General features: G+C 44.8%; 1 protein-coding gene across 1 annotated transcript; it reads left to right on the top strand.

The window, feature by feature from the left end:
- Window positions 1-5,548: 5,548 nt before the first annotated feature.
- LOC149356226 (uncharacterized) lies at window positions 5,549-6,733 on the top strand. The gene has a single exon (XM_089576284.1). The coding sequence runs from the start codon at window positions 5,549-5,551 to the stop codon at window positions 6,731-6,733; it is 1,185 nt and encodes a 394-aa protein (XP_089432410.1).
- The last annotated feature ends 14,527 nt before the right edge of the window (window positions 6,734-21,260 follow it).

Here is a 21,260-nt window from a genome sequence, read left to right on the forward strand (position 1 = left end):
TGAATAATAGCGGGCGTTGTAGAAAAATGGAGGAGTAACTTAAGCTCCGCCTTAAGGGTATGACGCGATAGCCTTAATGGGTTAATATCCATATATCCGGAATTGGTCACTATCGACTTTATATTCATATACGGCTGGGAGTCTTCATGCGACTTCTGCCGCAGTGGTGCAGAGGTGAAGCGATGTTACTGCCATGGCAGGTGCGGCCATCGGCGGGGCTTTCCCGCCTCAGGCTGCTCCTCCTGGGCAACTTCTCGCAAGCATTCATGAACTGCCACCTGTCACGGTGGTCAGTGGCTTAGCATCCAGTAGGCAGGTTGTCATGACACCGCTTGGTCACGTGAACTAGGTTGCTTGTCCGGGGTTTTCGCTCACAATGCCGACGACGCTGCATTGCCTGCACAATGGGAGCCTTAACGCTGTCGAGTTAAAAAACTGCCGACGATTACGTTACTTCCTAATGCGAAATTTGAGCGCAGCTCATCAGCTGTTTCAGCTTTTTGATAGATTGAGGCAAGTAATTCGAGCAAGAGATGTATGTATAATTTCAGATAACTTTCTATTTTTCACACATATTCCTTCTTCAAGAAACACTCCACAAACAGTTCTTGATTGTCATGAAGGAAGCTTTGTGGACGGAGAAATAGATGGATATATGCTCGACTTGCTGCACCAATGCGTCGTTCTCAAAGACGAGGTCTGCGCAAGTTTTTGCGAGGTTGTCACAGCTGTGGGAGCCGTTACGAGCGAGAGGAACGGGATGTTCTAAGGGATAAGTGGCAAGAAATTCCTGTTTGTCTTTATATACCTACATTAAAGTCCACACACTCTGCCACCCTGGCAGGTGGCAGCGTTTCTTGCACAACGTTATCAATGTAAAAGCATGCAGCGCACATTTGTCACTACCGCCACGTGGCTTGAAGTATGATTGAGGTGTCCGCTGTTTTAAGAGGGCAGTTATGCGCCTTCCCTCTGCTTCAGGCGTCCACCGAGATGTGTGACAGATACTGCGCTTTTCCTTTCCTCAAAAACCAATTTAAAATTTTACCCGCCGCTTTCCAAGGTTTCGCAGCTGTGGGAGACAGATACTGCGCATTTCCTTTCCTCAAAAAAATACCGAAGAAACTTTGGAAATTCTAAGGTGTGCTTGGCGGAAGCCTTGTGGTCAACCCACTGCCGTTTCCCCGAATAGCTTGGCGCAGAATCGCTGGGCCGCTTCAGAGCCATGCGTCTCACTCACTGGACTGCAACAAGACGTCTAGCGAAGGAGCGGCGGTGTAGCTGCCACCGCCGACACGCGCGTGCTCGTTCTACCGCTGCTGTGTGACGTCACAGTGGGTATGCGCAGCTGCGCCCCCCGCTGTCACGCCGGTTGCTAAGCAGGGGAGGAGCTTGCCCTTTTACTTTCTCCTTTCCAAGCTCCCGCTCCATTGCTTTCGCAGGTTAAAGGGTGTCCACTGCTGGTTACAACGAACAACGGCGACGGCGACACCGCGGACCGCAGAAACGGGCGCCTAAGAGCTTCGCTCTAAAAGGCAAAGACATTGGATACATTCTGAAATGCTACCCCGATAAAAACATGCTACTAGAAGTAGCATGTTTGCCCTCGATATTTGGTCCCTTGAACCAGATATCGAGGGCAAGTAGAGGTTTGGTGAAACACTGACCAGTGCAGTTTGTACATTTGTACGCAGGACAGCTGACAACAGTTTTGAGACGTACCAAGCTCAGCACCGTCCTCGGCATCATGGGACGATCACCATGCGATAGCTGCAGGTAGTTTTCTCACTTTCAGTAGCTGTCGCCTGTAGCCCGAGACTTTTTCAACAAGCGAAAGGATTTCGGCGCTAAAGAAAAGTTTTGAGATGTTCTTGCAATGTCAGCCTTTTCTAGCGTCTGATTGCATTCTGTCCACATTACAATGCGAAATACATCTCCGGGTGCCCGTGCTTGATCTGTTAGAAGACAAAAGGAAAGAGGCACAAAACGATCGCACACGCTATGATTATGGCTTCCTTAGGCCGGGAATTTCACCAGGCTTCGTGACTCTGACCTCAGCGACGCCGGCAATAAAATTACAGTGCAAGACGCCTCTGCCACACAGCACGGAGCTCTTCTCCACGGAGCGCTCAAGAGCGTCTGTAGACCTGCAAGAGAGCCAAAGCCACCGCAGAATCAACGCGCCATGTATCTGTCGCTGTGTCCTTGATCAACGACCCTCCAGAACTGCATGAACCTCCCTGATGAGTCCAAGACGACCCGGTAACTTGCTTTGCATAAGTTTCGGGATGCCTACGGAGTTCGTCCTGTTTAAATGTTGGTGCTAAATGAACCACGCGCAGTAGCGTCCACCAGCGCCAGTACTGTTTGCCGATGTACACGCCAGGGGCTGAAGACATTGCGATGGATTTCGGAGGTTCGGAGCTCAAGAGGAAGAAGGCGCTAAATCAGAACAAGGATGACGTATTAGATGTAGTTCAAGCCTTCCAGCACCTTCAGATAAAGGAAACGGTTAAGCAGCCCGCAGGCATGGGATGCCTACGCAGACATGTTTCAGCGACGGAAACAGGCTGCGTTTTAGACCCGGTTGGTTCGGGTAAAGCTGAAGGAATGCCCTTGGAAAATGTCGCGGAATCAGAGGCTGCTGTGCAAAGATCAACGAGGGGAGCCAAGCGGACATTGTCAGCAGACACGGTTCTCGTCCGCATTAAGGTCAAAAAGGTAGCCCAGAAGGAAGCAAACCCCAGAAGGAGGCCATTCTCTTTCTGGCCCATAAAAAAAAGCCGCAGCCGTGAAGCCTGAGAAACAAGGAGGTGCCCCGGAGCAAGCAACCTACTTTCAGTGACCCCAAAATTGAAAGGAAAGAGGTCCTGTTGGCCAACCAGCGACCCTGAAAGACCTTGTGGACTTAAAAAGTGAACGGTAGTCATCCCCTGTGCCTCACCGCGATCAAGTTTGTGCTTTTCATTAGCTGTGAAAAAATTTTTCATGCTTTTATTGGATAACAGATACAGTTTCCAAAAACAAATGTCATAAACGGAGTTGTGAATTTTAAAAATGTATAATTATTTTCCGTGCAAAATAGGAATAAATATTCAACATGGAGCGTTTCTTCCCTAAGTCAGAAAGGGAAAACTTTATTTGGCGTACCAAGTCGAGGCCTCGAGTTGAAGTGGGTGGGCTGGGGCTACTGCTGGGCGTTTGTAGTCACCCAACACGAAAGGGATAAGGGCCACCAGAAGCGGCCATAGTGTATGGAGTAGTGCTGTGGAATTAGTGGCCCATATCTTCCGGGATTAGGGTACTCGGCTGCAGGACAGAAATTTGCGCGGAAGGTAGCGCCATGACTGAGTGGTGCGTGGATAAAACCAATATGCCGTGCTGGCAAGCACGATAAAAGACGTGGATGAATACGCTGATACGTAAAGCACCGAAACACGGTGAAAGAAGCAGAGTACGCTGTTTGGCTAAGAAATACGACGGATGAAGTCGGCTGCTCAAGCCGAGAGACTACGCGCGCTGCTTTGCTCGAAAAGAACCGGCGGAAGACCAGGACACGTTCAGCAGCCAAAGGCCGTGTGCAGTAGGTGCTTGCGGCTTTAGGAGCAGCTCCAGAATGAACTACGTTTTCCCGGCATGTAATGTATAGTTGCATTGAGACAAGAACCCTTTTTAATTTTGTGGTTTGCCTCAATCACATTCCTATAGGCCGTACCGGGAATCGAATGCGCAAGTTCTTGCCCCATAGGTGAACAACATGGCCACTCAGTAGCCGCCACACACTTTTTTCAAGAATTTCAAAACTCAACAAGTGAGCGCGAGAGGCTGCAGAACAGAGGGTCGCCCCCTTTTACTGTGGAGCTAGCGCTGTTCTATTTTATTCAGTCTTTTGTATTCGGTTCTTTCCGCATGGCCGATCCTAATCTTTGAGTGTAACTATCGAAGCAAAGCGAGGACGATATAGGAGAACATAAAACTTGGCGCCTATGTCTCCGCTTTTTTTTTTTGTTTTATACGCTTGGGCTCTCGTGTGAATAAACAGACACGAAAGGTATCCACTCTGGTCATGCAGGGAACCCACTGCAGCACTTTATCACTTGGTCACAACTTCAGAAACACATGCTCTTCAGTGAACAAGTCCTCTTTGTATTGTCTGCCTTTCTTGTAAATGTGTCGTTTTTTTGCGCTAATGTTTGTATCTGGAACTCCTAGCGCTCCCTGGTTGTTTTGTTGATACGGCATATAATAATGCATGAGGCAGACTGGGGATGTTGAAAAAAGTTTTTTCGGCGGTTGGTGTCATGCCAAGTTTTTTCTAATGTGACAAGAACTACATTTTAACAAGATTAATACTTCTAAATGCAGTTACAGCCGCGACAATTCGCCTTGCCTCTTCTGTAAATCGCTTCTCAGCTTCGGTCCTCGTGTTCTATTCGCTAGACAAGGTCTCCTAAAGAGTTACGTAAGGTGTACGAAAACATCACGTTAGAAGCGTGGACTTGTTTATTACTCATCAGATCATTCTGACGCCTATCATCGAGAGACAAACCAGCGTTCCCAGCGGCACCAATTTTTCAACTCTGCAACTGCAAGCCAGATTGTCAACGACAGCAACCAGTATAAGAGAAGGCTTCCAAGTAGCTTTCGGCAGTGGGCACGGCGGCAACGCCAGGATCATGGCCTCAAATCCGTTTCTGTTCTTCATCAAGGTTTTTGCTTGGTTGTGGCTGATACCAGGACCGGTAACGGAGCATGACACACCGCTGATGCACTTAACGGCTCCCGATGGCGACTGGGTGACTCGACCGATCATTCTGACGCCTATCATCGAGAGACAAACCAGCGTTCCCAGCGGCACCAATTTTTCAACTCTGGAACTGCAAGCCAGATTGTCAACGACAGCAACCAGTATAAAAGAAGGCTTCCAAGTAGCTTTCGGCAGTGGGCACGGCGGCAACGCCAGGATCATGGCCTCAAATCTGTTTCTGTTCTTCATCCAGGTTTTTGCTTGGTTGTGGCTGATACCAGGACCGGTAACGGAGCATGACACACCGCTGATGCACTTAACGGCTCCCGATGGCGACTGGGTGACTCGACCGATCATTCTGACGCCTATCATCGAGAGACAAACCAGCGCTCCCAGCGGCACCAATTTTTCAACTCTGGAACTGCAAGCCAGGTTGTCAACGACAGCAACCAGTATAAAAGAAGACTTCCAAGTAGCTTTCGGCAGTGGGCACGGCGGCAACGCCAGGATCATGGCCTCAAATCCGTTTCTGTTCTTCATCCAGGTATTTGCTTGGTTGTGGCTGATACCAGGACCGGTAACGGAGCATGACACACCGCTGATGCACTTAACGGCTCCCGATGGCGACTGGGTGACTCGACCGATCATTCTGACGCCTATCATCGAGAGACAAACCAGCGTTCCCAGCGCACCAATTTTTCAACTCTGGAACTGCAAGCCAGATTGTCAACGACAGCAACCAGTATAAGAGAAGGCTTCCAAGTAGCTTTCGGCAGTGGGCACGGCGGCAACGCCAGGATCATGGCCTCAAATCCGTTTCTGTTCTTCATCCAGGTTTTTGCTTGGTTGTGGCTGATACCAGGACCGGTAACGGAGCATGACACACCGCTGATGCACTTAACGGCTCCCGATGGCGACTGGGTGACTCGACCGATCATTCTGACGCCTATCATCGAGAGACAAACCAGCGTTCCCAGCGGCACCAATTTTTCAACTCTGGAAATGCAAGCCAGATTGTCAACGACAGCAACCAGTATAAAAGAAGGCTTCCAAGTAGCTTTCGGCAGTGGGCACGGCGGCAACGCCAGGATCATGGCCTCGAATCCGTTTCTGTTCTTCATCCAGGTGAGCAGACGATATGGAAAATGTTACCGCAGTAATGATGTTTGCCTTCTCGTGCTGCCGTGCCCACGGCCTGTTTTTGAGATGTTTTGTGACCTGCGGTTTTTACTGCTTCTCGGAGGAGATGTTGAATCCAATCCGGGTCCAGGGGACACGTCGCTAGAAGCCCAATTGCAAGCAATCGCAGCTGACATACAGGAAATTAAAAAGGGCAAAACAGTAACCAACCAAAAACTATCCGCTATAGACAAAAAACTTGAGAAAATTGGTGTACTTGAAAAACAGGTCTCAGAGTGTGTGAAGAAGGTTACCGTACTTGAGCAGCGCGTGGACACTATGGCCAAGAAACTTGATGATCTTGAAAATAGGAGTCGTCGGTGCAATCTGATTGTTTACGGCTTGAGTGAACCTGAGGAAGAATCCTCTGAAACGCTTCAGGAGGCAGTTGTAGATGGAATTCTAAAAGACATTCTTGACGTTGACATTGCGGGAATAGATAGAATTCATCCACTTGGTAGAGCAAAACCAGACGACGAGACTTGCATTAGACCGGTAATTTTTAAGCTGCATGACTACAGAGACAAAACGAAAATCCTTCAAAATTGCAAGAAGCTGAAAAATACCAGATACTCTATTGGCGAAGATTTTTCACGCAACGTTCGTGACATAAGGAAAAAGCTTTGGAATAAAACTAAAGAAAATCGGGACCGGAAAGAAAAGGTAATGTTAACTTATGATAAAGTTCGCATAGCTGGCCGCCTTTTTGCATGGGACGCAGAAAGCGACGACATGGTTGAGGTAAAGCCAAAAAACGACGAAGTATCCATCCCAGATCGAAGAATCACGCGATCTCAGCCAAAGTAACCGTTCTGAACTTAAACGCGCGAAGTCTTATCAGCAAAGTGGAATGCCTGGAAGCTTTGTTGATGGCACTGAGCCCGGACGTGGTCACTATATCCGAAACGTGGCTTCACTCAAACGTCTCAGATAATGAAGTTGTTCCACCAGGTTATGCTATTCTGCGCAAAGATAGAGCATCGAGAGGAGGGGGTGTGGCCATAATCTTGAGGGATGATATATCTTTCACGCCTTTGCCTGATGTACCGAACGTAGAAAGTATTTGGTGCAAACTAAACATACAAGGATACGTCCTGCACGTTGGCGCTGTCTATAGGCCACCAAACGCTGATCCCGAGTACCTGATTCCTTTACTTGATTATATGCACCGGCACATATCAGGTGACAAAATTATTTTGGCTGGAGACTTTAATATTTCAGAACCAGACTGGAGCTCTCAAATACCGAAATCACTTCATAATAATGCTCTCTCGGACATTATATTCGAATTTAACTTGATCCAACTTGTCCACACACCTACTCGCATTCAAGGGTCGTCCAGCTCGATACTCGATCTGGTTTTCGTTACTGATTATTTTCCATCAACTGAAATTGACACTGAAATACTAGAAGGCTTGTCAGACCATAAGCTTGTGTTTTGCACTCTGCCTTTCCCTGTTCCTCTGGCTGTGAAAAAAGATAGATCGCCGATTTTAGCATTTGGAAAGGCAGATGACGCAGCCATTATGACATATCTCGTCCATGAATACGCCAATTTCCTTGACCTGTGTATGGATGGTTCGTCAACCATTGATCAGGTCTGGGCCTGTTTTAAGGTTAACGTCAGGCATTGCATTGACAATTTCATTCCCACTGTAACTAAATGCACAAAGAAAAAGAATCCATGGATGACACGCGATGCTATCCACCTCAAACGTAAAATCAAACGACTGAGAAAATCAAACAAAATACGCCCGATTGCAAACTACCTTACTCGCCTTCACTCTCTAACTAACTTATTAAAAAGCAAAATAAAGTCTGCTAAACTGACTTATTGTAAAACCACACGTAATGGGTTCATTAAAACAGCACCCAGCAAATTCTGGAGATATCTCAGTTCCCAACGCTCAAGCAGCAAGGCAAAATCCACCGAAGGACTTGACGCTGACACCTTTAACACTCACTTTCAGTCAGTGTTCACACATGATAACAACTCCTCTGACCTTACCCCTGCATTCGAATGTAAGACCACGCTGTCAGGCACTCCTTCAATATCCGAGGCGGAAGTGCTTATGATGTTGTTAAACATGGATGATTAGAAATGTGATGGACCAGATGGAATCCCGAACAAATTTCTCAAGCGATATGCCGAGCCTCTAAGTAAATACCTCTGCCTGATATATCAAAAATCAATCGACGAGTGTAGCCTTCCTGCAGAGTGGAAAGTAGCGAAAGTAATTGCGGTACATAAATCTGGCAATATTTCATCTGCTGCTAATTATCGACCCATATCACTGACATGTACATGCTGTAAATTACTGGAGCACATTATTTTGAAATTTCTGACAAATTTTGTTGAAGTCAATAACATACTCCACAGAAACCAACATGGATTTCGTAGTGGCTTGTCAACGACTACGCAACTAGTAGAAATTATGCATGATTTTGCGCAGTGCCTCAACAATCAGTCACAAATCGATGCCCTTTTCCTTGATCTGTCCAAGGCTTTTGACCGAGTCTCTCATGCTAAACTCCACTTTAAACTTAGAATTATATTTGGTGATGGACCACTCGTACGATGGATTTGTAATTACCTCTCTGACCGTTATCAATTTGTACAATACGACCAACATGCCTCCAAGTTAGTACCTGTTCTTTCAGGAGTACCTCAGGGTACAGTTTTAGCCCCGCTGTTGTTTCTACTTTTTATTAACGACATATCAGATGAAACCGAAATAAAAATGCAACTATTCGCGGATGATTGCGTGCTGTACCAAGAAATAAAAGACTTTAATGACCAGGAAAAACTTAACAATGCTCTAGGAAAAATTGCAGAGTGGTGTAATAAATGGCAGATGGTAATTAATTTTGAAAAAACGGTCTCTATGTCTATTACAAAAAAAAAGTATAAATTGGATTATGTGTATTCTTGGAATAACATGAATATCCGTAGTGTGACCGAATATCGTTACTTGGGTGTAGTCATCACTTCTGACTTAAACTGGTCTACGCATGTTCAAACCATAGCCAGCAAAGCATTGAACAAGTTATTTTTCCTTAAAAGGGCCCTTCGTCATTCTACATCCGATACAAAACTTCTTGCTTACGTCACTTTTATCCATCCGGTCTTAGAATACGCCAACATAGCCTGGTTCCCCCACACTAAAAAGAACGTTAACACGCTCGAGATGGTGCAAAGGAAAGCCGTGCGCTTTATCTTCAACTGCTACGACCGCATGCATTCAGGCACAGATCTTTTACGCACGGCAGGGCTTCACACGCTGACCAGCCGTGCCAAATTACACCGTTTAAAGTTTTTGTATCTACTTCTTAATAATGCATTAAAGATGTCTCCCACAGACTTTGTTCGTATAAACACTACACGAGGAACACGTCACAAGCATGCACTCACCCTTGAAGAATATTTCTGTCGCAGTAATACTTTCCAATATTCTTTTTTTCCACAAGTTGTTCGAGATTGGAATCAATTGCATCCGTCAGTCACAGCCCAACGCACCATAGACAAATTTATTACCCTCGCTGAGAGTTCTGTACTCTCATTCCTCACATCATAACCTTGCTCGTATTCTTGTATTGCAGTACTCTTCTCAGTGTATTTATTGTAATCAAGTGACATCATCAGTTTGATGACATGATTGTTTTATTATTGCCATTTGTATTGCATGTTTTGCCTTTATTTTCTACTCTTAAAAAAAATTAGCACTGAACCTGTATTTGTATGTTTTGCCCTCTCCTGTAAAAATCCCAAGATGGGATTGACAGTATTCCGAAATAAATAAATAAATTACAGTAGACAGAATTCTCTTTCAAGCCACTTCTGCCGTATGCGAGTTTCAAGCGGAAATCTGGCACGATGCTATCTATCTTTTTCTAAGTATAATTTTCGGGCCACACGCTGTTAATAAGCAAGACAATTAGGTTACTTGAAGTTGCCAGATAGTGATGCCCAAGGCGATCTTAGACAACTGTGCAGCGTGAAATTCATTTTTCCGCCCGACAACTGCGCGATTGGGTTTCTTGCTTGCATTGACTAATGCCGGCCAAAACAGAACGACTGCCTCGACCCATTTTAGCATTGCCATCCTCAGGCTCACTGCTTCCGCGGAGAAAGGAGAGACAAGTAGGAAGACAAGTAGGATCTGGAAGCCCTCCAAGTAGAAACCAATATATGGCTGCAAAACTTATCCACATGGCTCCGCACTAATGAACTGCAGTTAAACACTAAAAAAACTAAGTACATTATATTCCGCGCACGTAACAAGTGCATTAAACAAGAAATACTGATTCAATTTCGTGATGAATCTATTCAACGTGCAATATCTCATAAATGTCTTGGCGTCATATTTCACGAACATCTCGACTGGTCCCCTCACATTGAAAAAGTTCGCACAGGTATCTCTAGGTCCATTGGTATCATGTATAAATTAAAGGACCTTTTGCCTATGTGGCTAAAGGAACAACTATACTATACACTGGTACATTCGCGTTTCCACTATTGTCTTCTTGTTTGGGGCACAACACCTAAAACAAGCATAGAAAACATATACTTATTACAAAAGAAATTTCTGCGACTAATGGATAATGCACCATACCTTAGCCACACTGCCCCATTGTTTAGGAAACACCAATTGCTTACACTGTGGAATGTTATAAACAAAAAGATAGCGTTAGCCACTTACAAACAAATGCATTCTGATCCTGCCGCCTTTTGTCATAAGTATCTCACGAAACCACACAGCTACAACATACGGCACATAAGTTATAATAAGGAAAAAATACGTACGAACTACGGCGCCCAGAAACTTAGCTACAGAATTTCCAGATTTTTAAACGATCACCATCCTGCTGTAAACATTATTCAAGAAAGCAAATCATTGAAAGCTTTCAAAAATTGCATCACCATGTATCTGTTGGCACTCCAGGCATAACCACTCTTTTCTTTTTTTTTATTCTGTTGTCTCTCATAGTTTTTCTCCAACTGTAGACAGATGTTCAAGATTAAATTACTGCAGTTCACTGTTAACCAATCCTTTCTGTATTTCCATTTCGTTTTAAGCATGAAATGCTTTTAGCTCCCGTTGTCGGCAGTGTGGTGACGTCACGCCGAGACCGAGAGCCATCATCCGGGCACTGAAATCCAGTCATCCGGGCACTGAATTCCAGTCATCCGGGCACTGAAATCCACTCATCCGGGCACTGAATTCCAGTCATCCGGGCACTGAATTCCAGTCATCCGGGCACTGAATTCCAGTCATCCGGGCACTGAAATCCACTCATCCGGGCACTGAAATCCACTCATCCGGGCACTGAATTCCAGTCATCCGGGCTCTGAAACGAGAACATCCGGGCACCGTACGAGACTTAACGAGATTTAACGAGACTCTCTAAGCCCTCCTACGCGACCGGCATGCAAGCGCCGGATGGTCTCCAAATGAGACAAAAAATAACTGCTGCCAGTGCCTTCTCAATGTTTATCAAGATATCAGTGGAGCTGTGGGTTTGATAATGCACGGAATTATAATTTCCGATTTCTAATAACGCGTGCAAAAAGCACATAAATGCCACGTTACACTTCGTTGTCATACGTGATCCGGGGGAGAAGCGCTGCGTTCAAAGGGCAAGGCATCGCGCCGAACGGGTGGTGGCGTTCCTCCCTTCCTTTACGGTGCGGTTCGGGTGTCCACCGTGATGGCAGAGAATTACTGCGCCATTTCCTTTCCTCAAAAAAACCTTGCGTTCAAATGGCAAGGCATTGCGCTGAACGGGTGGTGGCGTTCCTCCCTTCCTGTACGGTGCGGTTCGGGTGTCCACCGAGATGACATTAGGCCCGTAAACATTTCATGCTTACTCTACTCTCGTTTACGGGAGAGGCAGAGATTTTTGTGTCTATTTTATGCGCTGAATGTCTTGTGCTCTCGAATGGGAGCAAGAAGGGCGTGGACTCTTTGTGAGGCATCCTTTTGCCTTTTAGTCTGCGCCCTAGGCAACTGTACCTTTTACTTGTCTGAATAAACACTTTGACTTTGACTTTGAAGAAGCGCACAACGTCCCCTCTCTTGTCGAATCAGAAGATTCAAGCACTCTCAGCCAGTGTTCTGATTCGGTTTGCCGTTTAAAGCTGACGCTTATGACGGCGCGAGTGGCGCGCAATTGCACCAAACGCAACTTCGAAACAACGGAACAGAAATGCCGCATATGGCAGGCTACATTCACATTTAAAAAACGAGCAGACAAAGATATTCTTCGAATTGTGCATATTTTCGTCTTACCAGGGAGACAGTAAGTTCTAGTTATTTACTGGTGTGACCCTCAATCATTTGCATAGCCTTTAACAGCCACAAATATGAATATACAGGTATATCAAACTCGGGTTTTGCAGAGAAAGGGATGGGATGTGAGAAAGATTATAATGTGAAAAATTATTTGACCAAATGGCAGAACCAGCATGTCTGGTGGCCATCATACAGACCAAAGCCACTTACATGACATATTTGAAGATAGTGAGCCTTATAATTGAAAGAGGCGTTAGGAGATAACTTTTCGCTCTCAACACGATTCACATGTTGCTCACTGCTTCTAAGGGTTGCTTGATGTTAATTTCACTACTGAAATATAATAGAAACCATATCCTCAGACAAAACCGTTCATTCTGTAAAGCTTCATTATACTTACGTCTGCTTTTCCAAAGAACGCATTTAAATGGCGGATTTGAAGCTTTCCAGTACCGATATGGCTTGCTCGCTAAGATTCCTCCCGCTCACAAATTGCTCTAAAGACATAAATAATGCATTCCACTGGTCGTGTCGAAGCAACACGCCGCGTGGATCCGACTATCGGCATTGACGGCGACCGCGGCTGCTTCGATTTCGCTATGCCCCGCCGCGGCCAAGCTCCTGCTCAATAGGAAAACGTCAATAAACAGAAGTATTCAGGTTGATAGTAGGTAAAGCTTTTGTGAAATAAAAAAATACGTCTAATACTGTTTTGCTTTTGCGCACTGGTAATTTCGGACTTTGTGATGTCTGCGACACGAGCATGGATATTGGCATCGATGCGAATAGTGCCATGAATTTTTTTTTTGTCCGCAGCTGTGAATGGTGTGTTTGGAGGGTCTGGAGCGCGGTTAGGTCTATTTGCGGAAATCTGTGAGTCAGCTTAAAGCTTTGAAACTGCTGAGAGAAATTCAGCGCAATGCATTTTCTTGTTCCGTGCATCGCAAGTAATTTTGGCGGCAGCCATCCTGCAGCATCTCTGGTTCGGCAAACTCATAAGAATGTGAGAATTTTTTTTTCAAAATTAGGGAGCGGCGCCACGCATTTATAATGGAAGAATCTGTTTTAGTTTTTTTTAACAATGCAGTGCTTTTCATTCTCTTGTAATCCTGTGGCCAGGCGCAGGTTACGTTCACAACAGCATCAGTAAAACATGTACTTCCGTCTCTATCTGAATTACAGGCAAAGAAGTTCTACGACATTCATTTAGTTAATAACGGACGGCTGTCTCGAATACCTGTGAAGTTACTGCCTGCAGGGATTACGACTGGGGCCCTTTGGACAGAATAAAAGTCTGTGTTTTGGTACAATGTGCCCTTTATACGCAATTATGTGTGCAAGAGTTTTACACAGGGCACTGCGTCTACATTACTTCTCACCGACGCTATGAAACCAGAGCAGTTTTAAGTTATCACCTGAATGTTGCATATAGCACGAATGTATCTGTATTGTTCAAATTTTGGTTGAGCAATGATGAGAATTTTCAGGAACGGTGCAGGTATTAATTGGTATTTTTGAATGTTTTCAGAGGATAGGAAAATCGATGGATGGATAGATGGCAACCATGTGCCACGCAACACTTGATAAATAAGAGAGATTTAGCATCACGGAGATTTTGTGGCGTATGCGTACCACGGAAAAGCCGGGCACTCGCTGCGCCTGCGCAATGCCTCGTGCGAAGTTCAATGTGCATCTTAATTTGGGCAGTTCGAAACAGATAATTGACTTTTTTTGAGTATATAACTGATGGCGTTACAAGTCGTGAAGTTTTGCCTTCGAGCAGGGCACAATTCCCGAGAGTCACCGGTCACCCATGCATGCTTAAAAGGTATGGTAAGGAGAGTCCAGAGGAGTTCAGAGTCCGTCGTGAGCTTTCTGAGGAGACTCCGGCGGCATGAGCAGCGAGTGTGTGGCGATACCACTTCGTCGTCGTCGTCGGCTCGCGAACTGTAACAGAAGGCACAGATTTTGCGCAGAAAGCACTGCAGAAGCTTGTCGATAACGTCACCTGTGAAGAGAGAAATATCACTCCACATGCTGTTCTTAGCAGCCCACATTGGTTTTACGCGAGTGCGTTACATGCAGAGATAGAGAGAGACTCTTTAATGAAATACAGAGAAATTAGCCGGCGTTTCAATATCGCTGGCATGCTACTCTGCGTAGGGAGGGGAATTTGGGAGATAAAGACAGAAGGAGAGCAGCGTGGAAGAGGTAAAAGAAAAAAAAACGAAGATAAAACGCGGCCATGAAATGGGTACTAAGGATGCAATGGCGAGTATTGATGTAACCTATGGAATGATGGAGTGCATAGTCCGACAAATGGGCTGACGAAGTTCACTGCATGAAGAATGCATGAAGGTAACGTGCAAGTGAATTTAGAGCTTATCGAGATGTCCAAGCAGCTCACAATTAAGTGAGTATTCGCACCGCGGAGGATCTTACGAACAGCAAAAAAATCAAGAGGTGTGGTTTTCTGCTGTCGCGGGTGGGATGGTTCCTCCACGACTAAAGTGGGTATGGCAGCCGCCCTGGCCTGATCTATCTACCAGAAGAGATTCTCACTGTAGCGTCTGTAGGCAGTTCCTCCAATATGACACTACTTCGGTAAGGATAAGGGTTCGTTTTGGGCGGGATGACGGTTTGGTCGTGACGGCGCAAGGGTAGCATGTACAGAGCGCCATGGCTAACGTGTTTTCATCTTAGTAAGTGGGTCAAGATCCAATTTTCCCGAAGATTAAAAAGTAGAAAACCCGAAAACCAAGCCAGGTTAAAGCCGGGAATCGTTGGGACCTTGGAGCAGCGGGAGGTCCACCTCACCAGCGCCGCCCTGGAAGCCCAGAAGCCACTCCTCTTTGTCTGCATGGAGTAAGTCAAAGCCAATGGGTTTTTGGACTGAACATTCCAACTGCTTTGCTCCAAGCGCCTTCTCCTACCCTCCCAATAAATTTTTATATCTTCCTTCCGTCCTTCCTTGCCAGCGTCCTCACATGGTGGCGAGAAAATAAAGCATATAAATGTCTGTTATTAAGCTGTAACTGGTCACTAGTTCATCTCATGACATCTATTTTGCCTATTTCTATGTTTTGTTCCTTCTAAGGGCTTTTGTGCATGGTTTGGAGTAAATATTTTCTTAAGTGCCTTCAGCAAATAGCTGGTCGCGGGGTAACAATTCTTATGCTCATCGTAGCAACAAAATTTTTTAAAACAGAGCACTTCGAATGTTAACATTTAATGCATAGCACATTAGCCCCGCGCAGCCAATTCATAGAAATATTTTAACACTTGCTGATCTGCTACATAATGCAGGAGTTTTCTCTTTACGTTGCGAAAATTATCAGGCTCCTGTGGCTCTCATTCCCAATGAATGGCTTATGAATATTAACTCTATTATCAAATTTGAAAGCAATTCTTGCCAAAGTCGCACTAATTATGTAAAGCAACCTGTTCATGTCGCCATTTATGCTCTAGAATACGGTACCACTGGCCTTAAAACCAAATAAAAAGCACACGTTTAACTCTGGATTTCTAATTTTCGAAATACAGATACGTAATCGCCAAAAAAAATGTTTTCCATTTACGTTTGTATTTAATGATGTTTTTCTTCTTTTTCTGTCTGTTCTATACACCGCGAAAACAATCTTAAGGAATGTTGTAATCCTACTTGCAATTTGCAAAAAAAAAAAAAATGCAAGATTTCTTTTTGCGCTTCCTTTGGTGGCTTCCTACCATGCCTTGATGAGTTTTGTGCAGTTTTTCTCAATGTAGTGTTCCGTTTTGATACATTTATCTCCACAATGTACAAGATCTCCTAATTCGGCCCCGACACCAGGACATCCTCTTGAATCCATATATTGAGTAATAGTTAACTACGGAGTGAAACGAAGTAATTCTGACAGAACTTCTATCGTAAGCGGGCCCTTCCGCAGCAAACTGTTACACATCCCCACTCTGTCAACATTGGGAAACTAATGACGTGCTTTTAAACCCACTAACCTCAAAATAAATGTCCTGTTTCTGGAACAACTGTCGACTGGAATCATCTTCCTGGCCTCACGGTCACCATTCCAGAGTCTACTCTTTTCAAGATCGACAATACGAAATGCTTTCAGTGTTTTTTTATTCGCGGAGGCGCACGCGTTAACAGTAAGTAATTAGGTGAATAATGAATTAAAGGCAAATAAATATATGTATTGTGGCATTCGGCGCTCCAGCAGACGTGGAAAAGTGGCATACAGTGGTTTTTAGGCGCCACCTAAGCGGTATGGCCGTTCGGCTGCCCGACCATCCGCACTCGTGGGTGGACTGCTTCCACTCAGCAGTGGCGCCTCCTCGTCTCCGCTCCAAGCAGAGAGAGCCCACGGGTGCAGCAAGCGGCACAAAGGGTCCCGGGAGCGGTCACTCCTCCCTCCCGTGGCCATGGCCACCAGACCGACCACGGTGTTGCCCTTTTGCTGCACCGGCCCATCCGTCCAAATATGGCGGGCCCCAGTGACTGTGGCAAAGACCACTGCGCATGAAGACCGCCACCGCGGTGAAAGTTATTTTTATTTACAAATACAACCATTATTTCACTGCCGCGATTATCGCAGCGGAAACGGTGCACTGAATAAAATTCGCGCCTGTGTGAAAAGTCCCTTCCGTGCTTGGCAAAGAAGAGCTAGAATGAAATTGGAATTGAATCAGTTAACCTGCAAAATTTAGTGTCTACTAAAACTGAGTTCTCGGCCAATTTTTGTTTCCATTTACGAGAAAGCGACGAAAAAACGCAACCGCAGGCCGGACACGAGGCCTGATGTCCCTTGGATTTCTTCCAGTTCTGTGCCAGTTGACCTGCCATACTACTCGTTTATTCTTACATGGCATGTATTAACTCTGTAACTGTATCCTATATGGAATTCGATGGTCGCCATACATGCCTTGCTAAAAACGGGCCATATAGGGCGTCTGCATGAATAACAGTAAACAGTATTGAGTTGGAAGGTTTTTTATCTCATCGCTCTTCAAGCGCCTCAGCTGACTTTGATATTAACGCGGAAGAAACTAACTGTAGTTAGATATTTTACTACATATAGTACTATACGTATTATAATACTACACGTAGTATCAGCCTGTGGATGGTTACAAATAACCCGACAAAGAAGCACGGCATACAGCTGCCCCCCTGGTACTAGAGTGGTAGCACATCGGAGGCGTAATTATTAAGACGTCGCATCACTCTCGGCCTATGGGTTACGAAGTCGTTTTCCTTCCAGAGCTGTAGCACCAGCGGAGTTGCACCGGTAGAGGTGCTGTGCAGTCCTCAACTGCTGTTCAAAAGCAACTTGGTTCCTTGAATAAATTGCTCGCGCCATGATTTCGACTCTATTATCCACTAATAAGCGGAAGATGTGGCCATTCATATCACTCGAAGCCGCACCTCAGGGGCAGAGAGCGGCTGTCTGGCAGCATCAGATGATTTCGATCGGCTCCTGTCAATGCTTACACGACAACCGCGGCCCGGATAAAAAAGTCTTAGGATCATTCTTACGAAATTTTACAAATTGATGGAAAAATAGCTTGTTGGTTATCCTGACGGTGTGGCTCGCCTGAACTATAATCAAATGGCCACGTGGGATTGCGTCACGGGCGGCGTCCAGAGCCAAGATATTTAAGCTGCCACCGATTATCGGCGGATTGCAGTCCGACGGATTGTGGGCACAGCTACTGACACACGCATTATCGTTCTAGGTAAGAGTTTTCCTCTAGCTGGATAGGGATATGACTTTTGACCACTTCGTCGGACTGCAATTTGACCGGTTCTTTCCTTGCTTTGTGCTTCAATGGCTGTACCTAATAGCAATGATAAATGCTTTGTGTGCTCAAAACTTGTGTTTCTTGACCGAATGTAGCTGCTGGCTTCATACCGGCGAATGTTCTGGCGTGTATAAAAAGGCCTTGAAGACTCTTGAAAGGTAGAAGTGGGTGTGCTCAACTTGCCTAACCCTGAAGTCAATGGATTCACAGGATTCTGACTAAGAGTAGCAGAAAAAAGGGTGAACCGACTAGGACACAACTGCTGCTCGCTATCCGTGCGCTTAGCGGTAAACTGTGTGAAATTAGTTTGCGTGTGGACCAAATTGACAAACCTATTCCCCGTCAATCTGCAAGGAATGATTGTGTAATAGAGAAAATTGACAAGCAGGGAAAAATCATTGAGAGCGTCGAAACGTCGATGGACCTGCTTTCTTCAAACTGCGAGAAAATTAAGACGCCGCTGGCCGCGCAGAATGCTCAGGTTGCTAAACTACACTACGTTGAACAGGCTGACAGTTTAGCACAGAAAGCTATTGTAATAAATGAACTTAGAAACACTGTGAACAATCTCGAAGCCTATTCTCGGAGGCAGAGCATCGAGATACACGGAATTAAGAAAGCAGGTATGGAGGCCCTGGTAGCTGGATTGAAGTGACTTGCAAACAGATTGGAAATCCTGGAAAAAACTGTTGAACGTGTAGACGCCGTGCACAGATTGCCGGCCAGAGATGGCAAAGTTCCTGTAATTCTTGCGAAATTCGAGTCAATGGGTGACCATAAGCTCTAGCGTCGAAAGCGCTACACACTGAGTGATGACAACATTTATATTAATGAAAACTTAACGGCCTATACAAAAAAACTACTGTGGCTTGCTAAAAATGCCGCCAAAATATTATCTTACAAATATGCTGGGTGAAAGGATGGACAAGTGCCCATGAGGAATGTGGAAGGTTCAACTGTAAGAAAGATACAGAATGAAGACGATGTCAGCAAACTGTCGTAAACATGAGCGAGCAGTTTGATTCGTTTCCTGAATAGAATGAACACTGAGATTGTGTCTTCACTTCATTTTCAAAACCTGCACTTGCCCTCGTACATGTAAACATCAGGAGTATTCGAAGGTGCTGGGATCCGCTAAATGTCTACTTGTGCCAGTTATTAAAGCATTTGGACGTTGTAGTGTTAACTGAAATAAATGCAAATAAGCCAGAGGCTCTCGGATTTATATTGCAGGGTTTTAAGTCATTCTCGCTCTGTCATTCCTCAGGTAGAGGTGTTGGCGTCCTAGTGTTTGTTAGAGATGCATGGTTTGTTGAGGAATTAACTTGCACTTTTACGGCTGCAAAGGTTCTTGCACTATCTGTAAGTAATGATGATGAGTCTTTTGTGGTTATTACTGTCCACCATCCGCCTAACTCTCACCTGCAATTATTTCTTTCTGAACTTTCCTGCTTCCTGTGCAGACATTTTCAGAGTAGTGTTATATTATCGGCAGACCTTATCATTAACATTTGATAGGCCAAAAAATGTGGTGTTGAGGATTATCTCAAATTATTAGCTGGTTATGGCATTGACAGTACTATTCGTAGTTACACTGGCGAATAATTTGCTGTTGCCCAGCTTACTCAGTCCCGTATTGATCACACTTGTCTAAGATGCACAAAATTAGATTCAATGGCTGCAGTGTTACAAGAAGTGGCAGATTATTATGTTCAGGCTGTTTGTATAGTAAGCAGTGAACCTGTAACACCAATGTCATCTTTGCATACAATAACAATTCTAGACGACCGGCGTGTACATGGCATGATCCAAAACTGGGGAAGCTTAAGAATACGTAATTACACCGACGCATATGATTTACTTGTAAACAAATATCAACCAAATTTACTCATGTTCCATGAGAGAGGTGAAGCAAAACTAAGAAACCCAGACAAGAAGTGGATAAGAAGTGACATTTTGGCGTTATCGTTTCAAAAAAGCAAGCTTCGGCAACTGCGTGAGTAGTCCCTCCGACTTTGAGTTACGGAAGCTGTATCGCACAGTTCGGAATAAACTTACATCAAAGTTAAGATTAAGAAAGCGGCTGGTTTCACTGTGCTGAATTTGTAAAATGCCACGATAATATGAAAAAGACGTGGGGACTTCTTCATGGCATAATGGGTAAAACGAAGAAGAGCAATGTAGATACTGAACTAACCCGTATCTTTGGCAGTGAAAGCGATCAATCTACGGCGGACTCGTTCAGCGAAGAGTTTGCTACATCTGTGAAGGAATCACAAGCGCAACCGCAAGTGCCTCCGGCTCCATACAACGGTTCAAACGTACCAAACTCTGCGTACTTACCGACGGTTGATGACACTGAGTTATGAAATATTTTTCAGGTCCTCCTAGTAAGCAAACCTCCCGGATACGATAAGATCAGACTACGAGTTCTAAAACATAATTACAGCAAACTAAAGATTTTGCTCCTGCAAATTCTTAACGATTGCTTCTCAACATGGAAAATACCACAAGGTATGAAAATATCTGTTACACGGCCCATCTATAAGTCGGGCAAAAAAATCTGATAAGAGAAACTACCAACCAATCGCCTGCCATTACTATTTTAATGAAGAAAATCGTATACCAGAGCATGCTGTCGTTTTGCGACCTATTTGATATCCTAAAAGGCACACAGTATTGTTTCCGGCGTGAGACTAGCACTTTAGACCTTCTAGGAGATTGTTGTGACAAAATTAACATGCATATAGATAGACATGAGATTGTCCAAAGCTTTGATTGCTTTTAGACTGAACCAAGGACTTCGACACGGTTGCCCACAGCATTCTGTTGGAGAAATTAGAGAAAATTGGATTTCGCGGACCTTACCTAATCTTTTTCTCAAACTACCATTCAAATCGTGTGCAGGTTTTGATAATCAAAGATAATTTCAGCGACTTCAAACCTCCTCTATATGGCGTCCCACAAGACTCCGTTTTATGACCTTTTCTTTTCAATATTTATGTCGATGATTTAGTTCATCTTAGACTGAATTCGGTACTTTACCAATACGTTGATGACACGGCGCTTCTTGTTCCGAATAAGTTGTACAATAGGGCTGCAATGCTGTTACAAATGGGTTTTAGAAAAGTGTGTGATTGGTTTTCAGGTAACCAGATTTACATTAATAAGCAGAAAACGGCTCTGGTGTGTTTTAGAAATCCTCACAAAAGTTCAAATTAAATGGATCGGTTATTGTGCACGGTACT

Source organism: Amblyomma mixtum, chromosome 3 (assembly GCF_055824585.1).
Source record: "Amblyomma mixtum isolate Tamu chromosome 3, ASM5582458v1, whole genome shotgun sequence".
In the NCBI taxonomy this organism is placed as follows: Eukaryota; Metazoa; Arthropoda; class Arachnida; order Ixodida; family Ixodidae; genus Amblyomma; species Amblyomma mixtum.

What these genes read in the sequence shown, in the direction of transcription:
- LOC149356226 (XM_089576284.1), top strand. Translation starts at nt 5,549, where the DNA reads ATGGCCTCAAATCCGTTTCTGTTCTTCATCCAGGTTTTTGCTTGGTTG.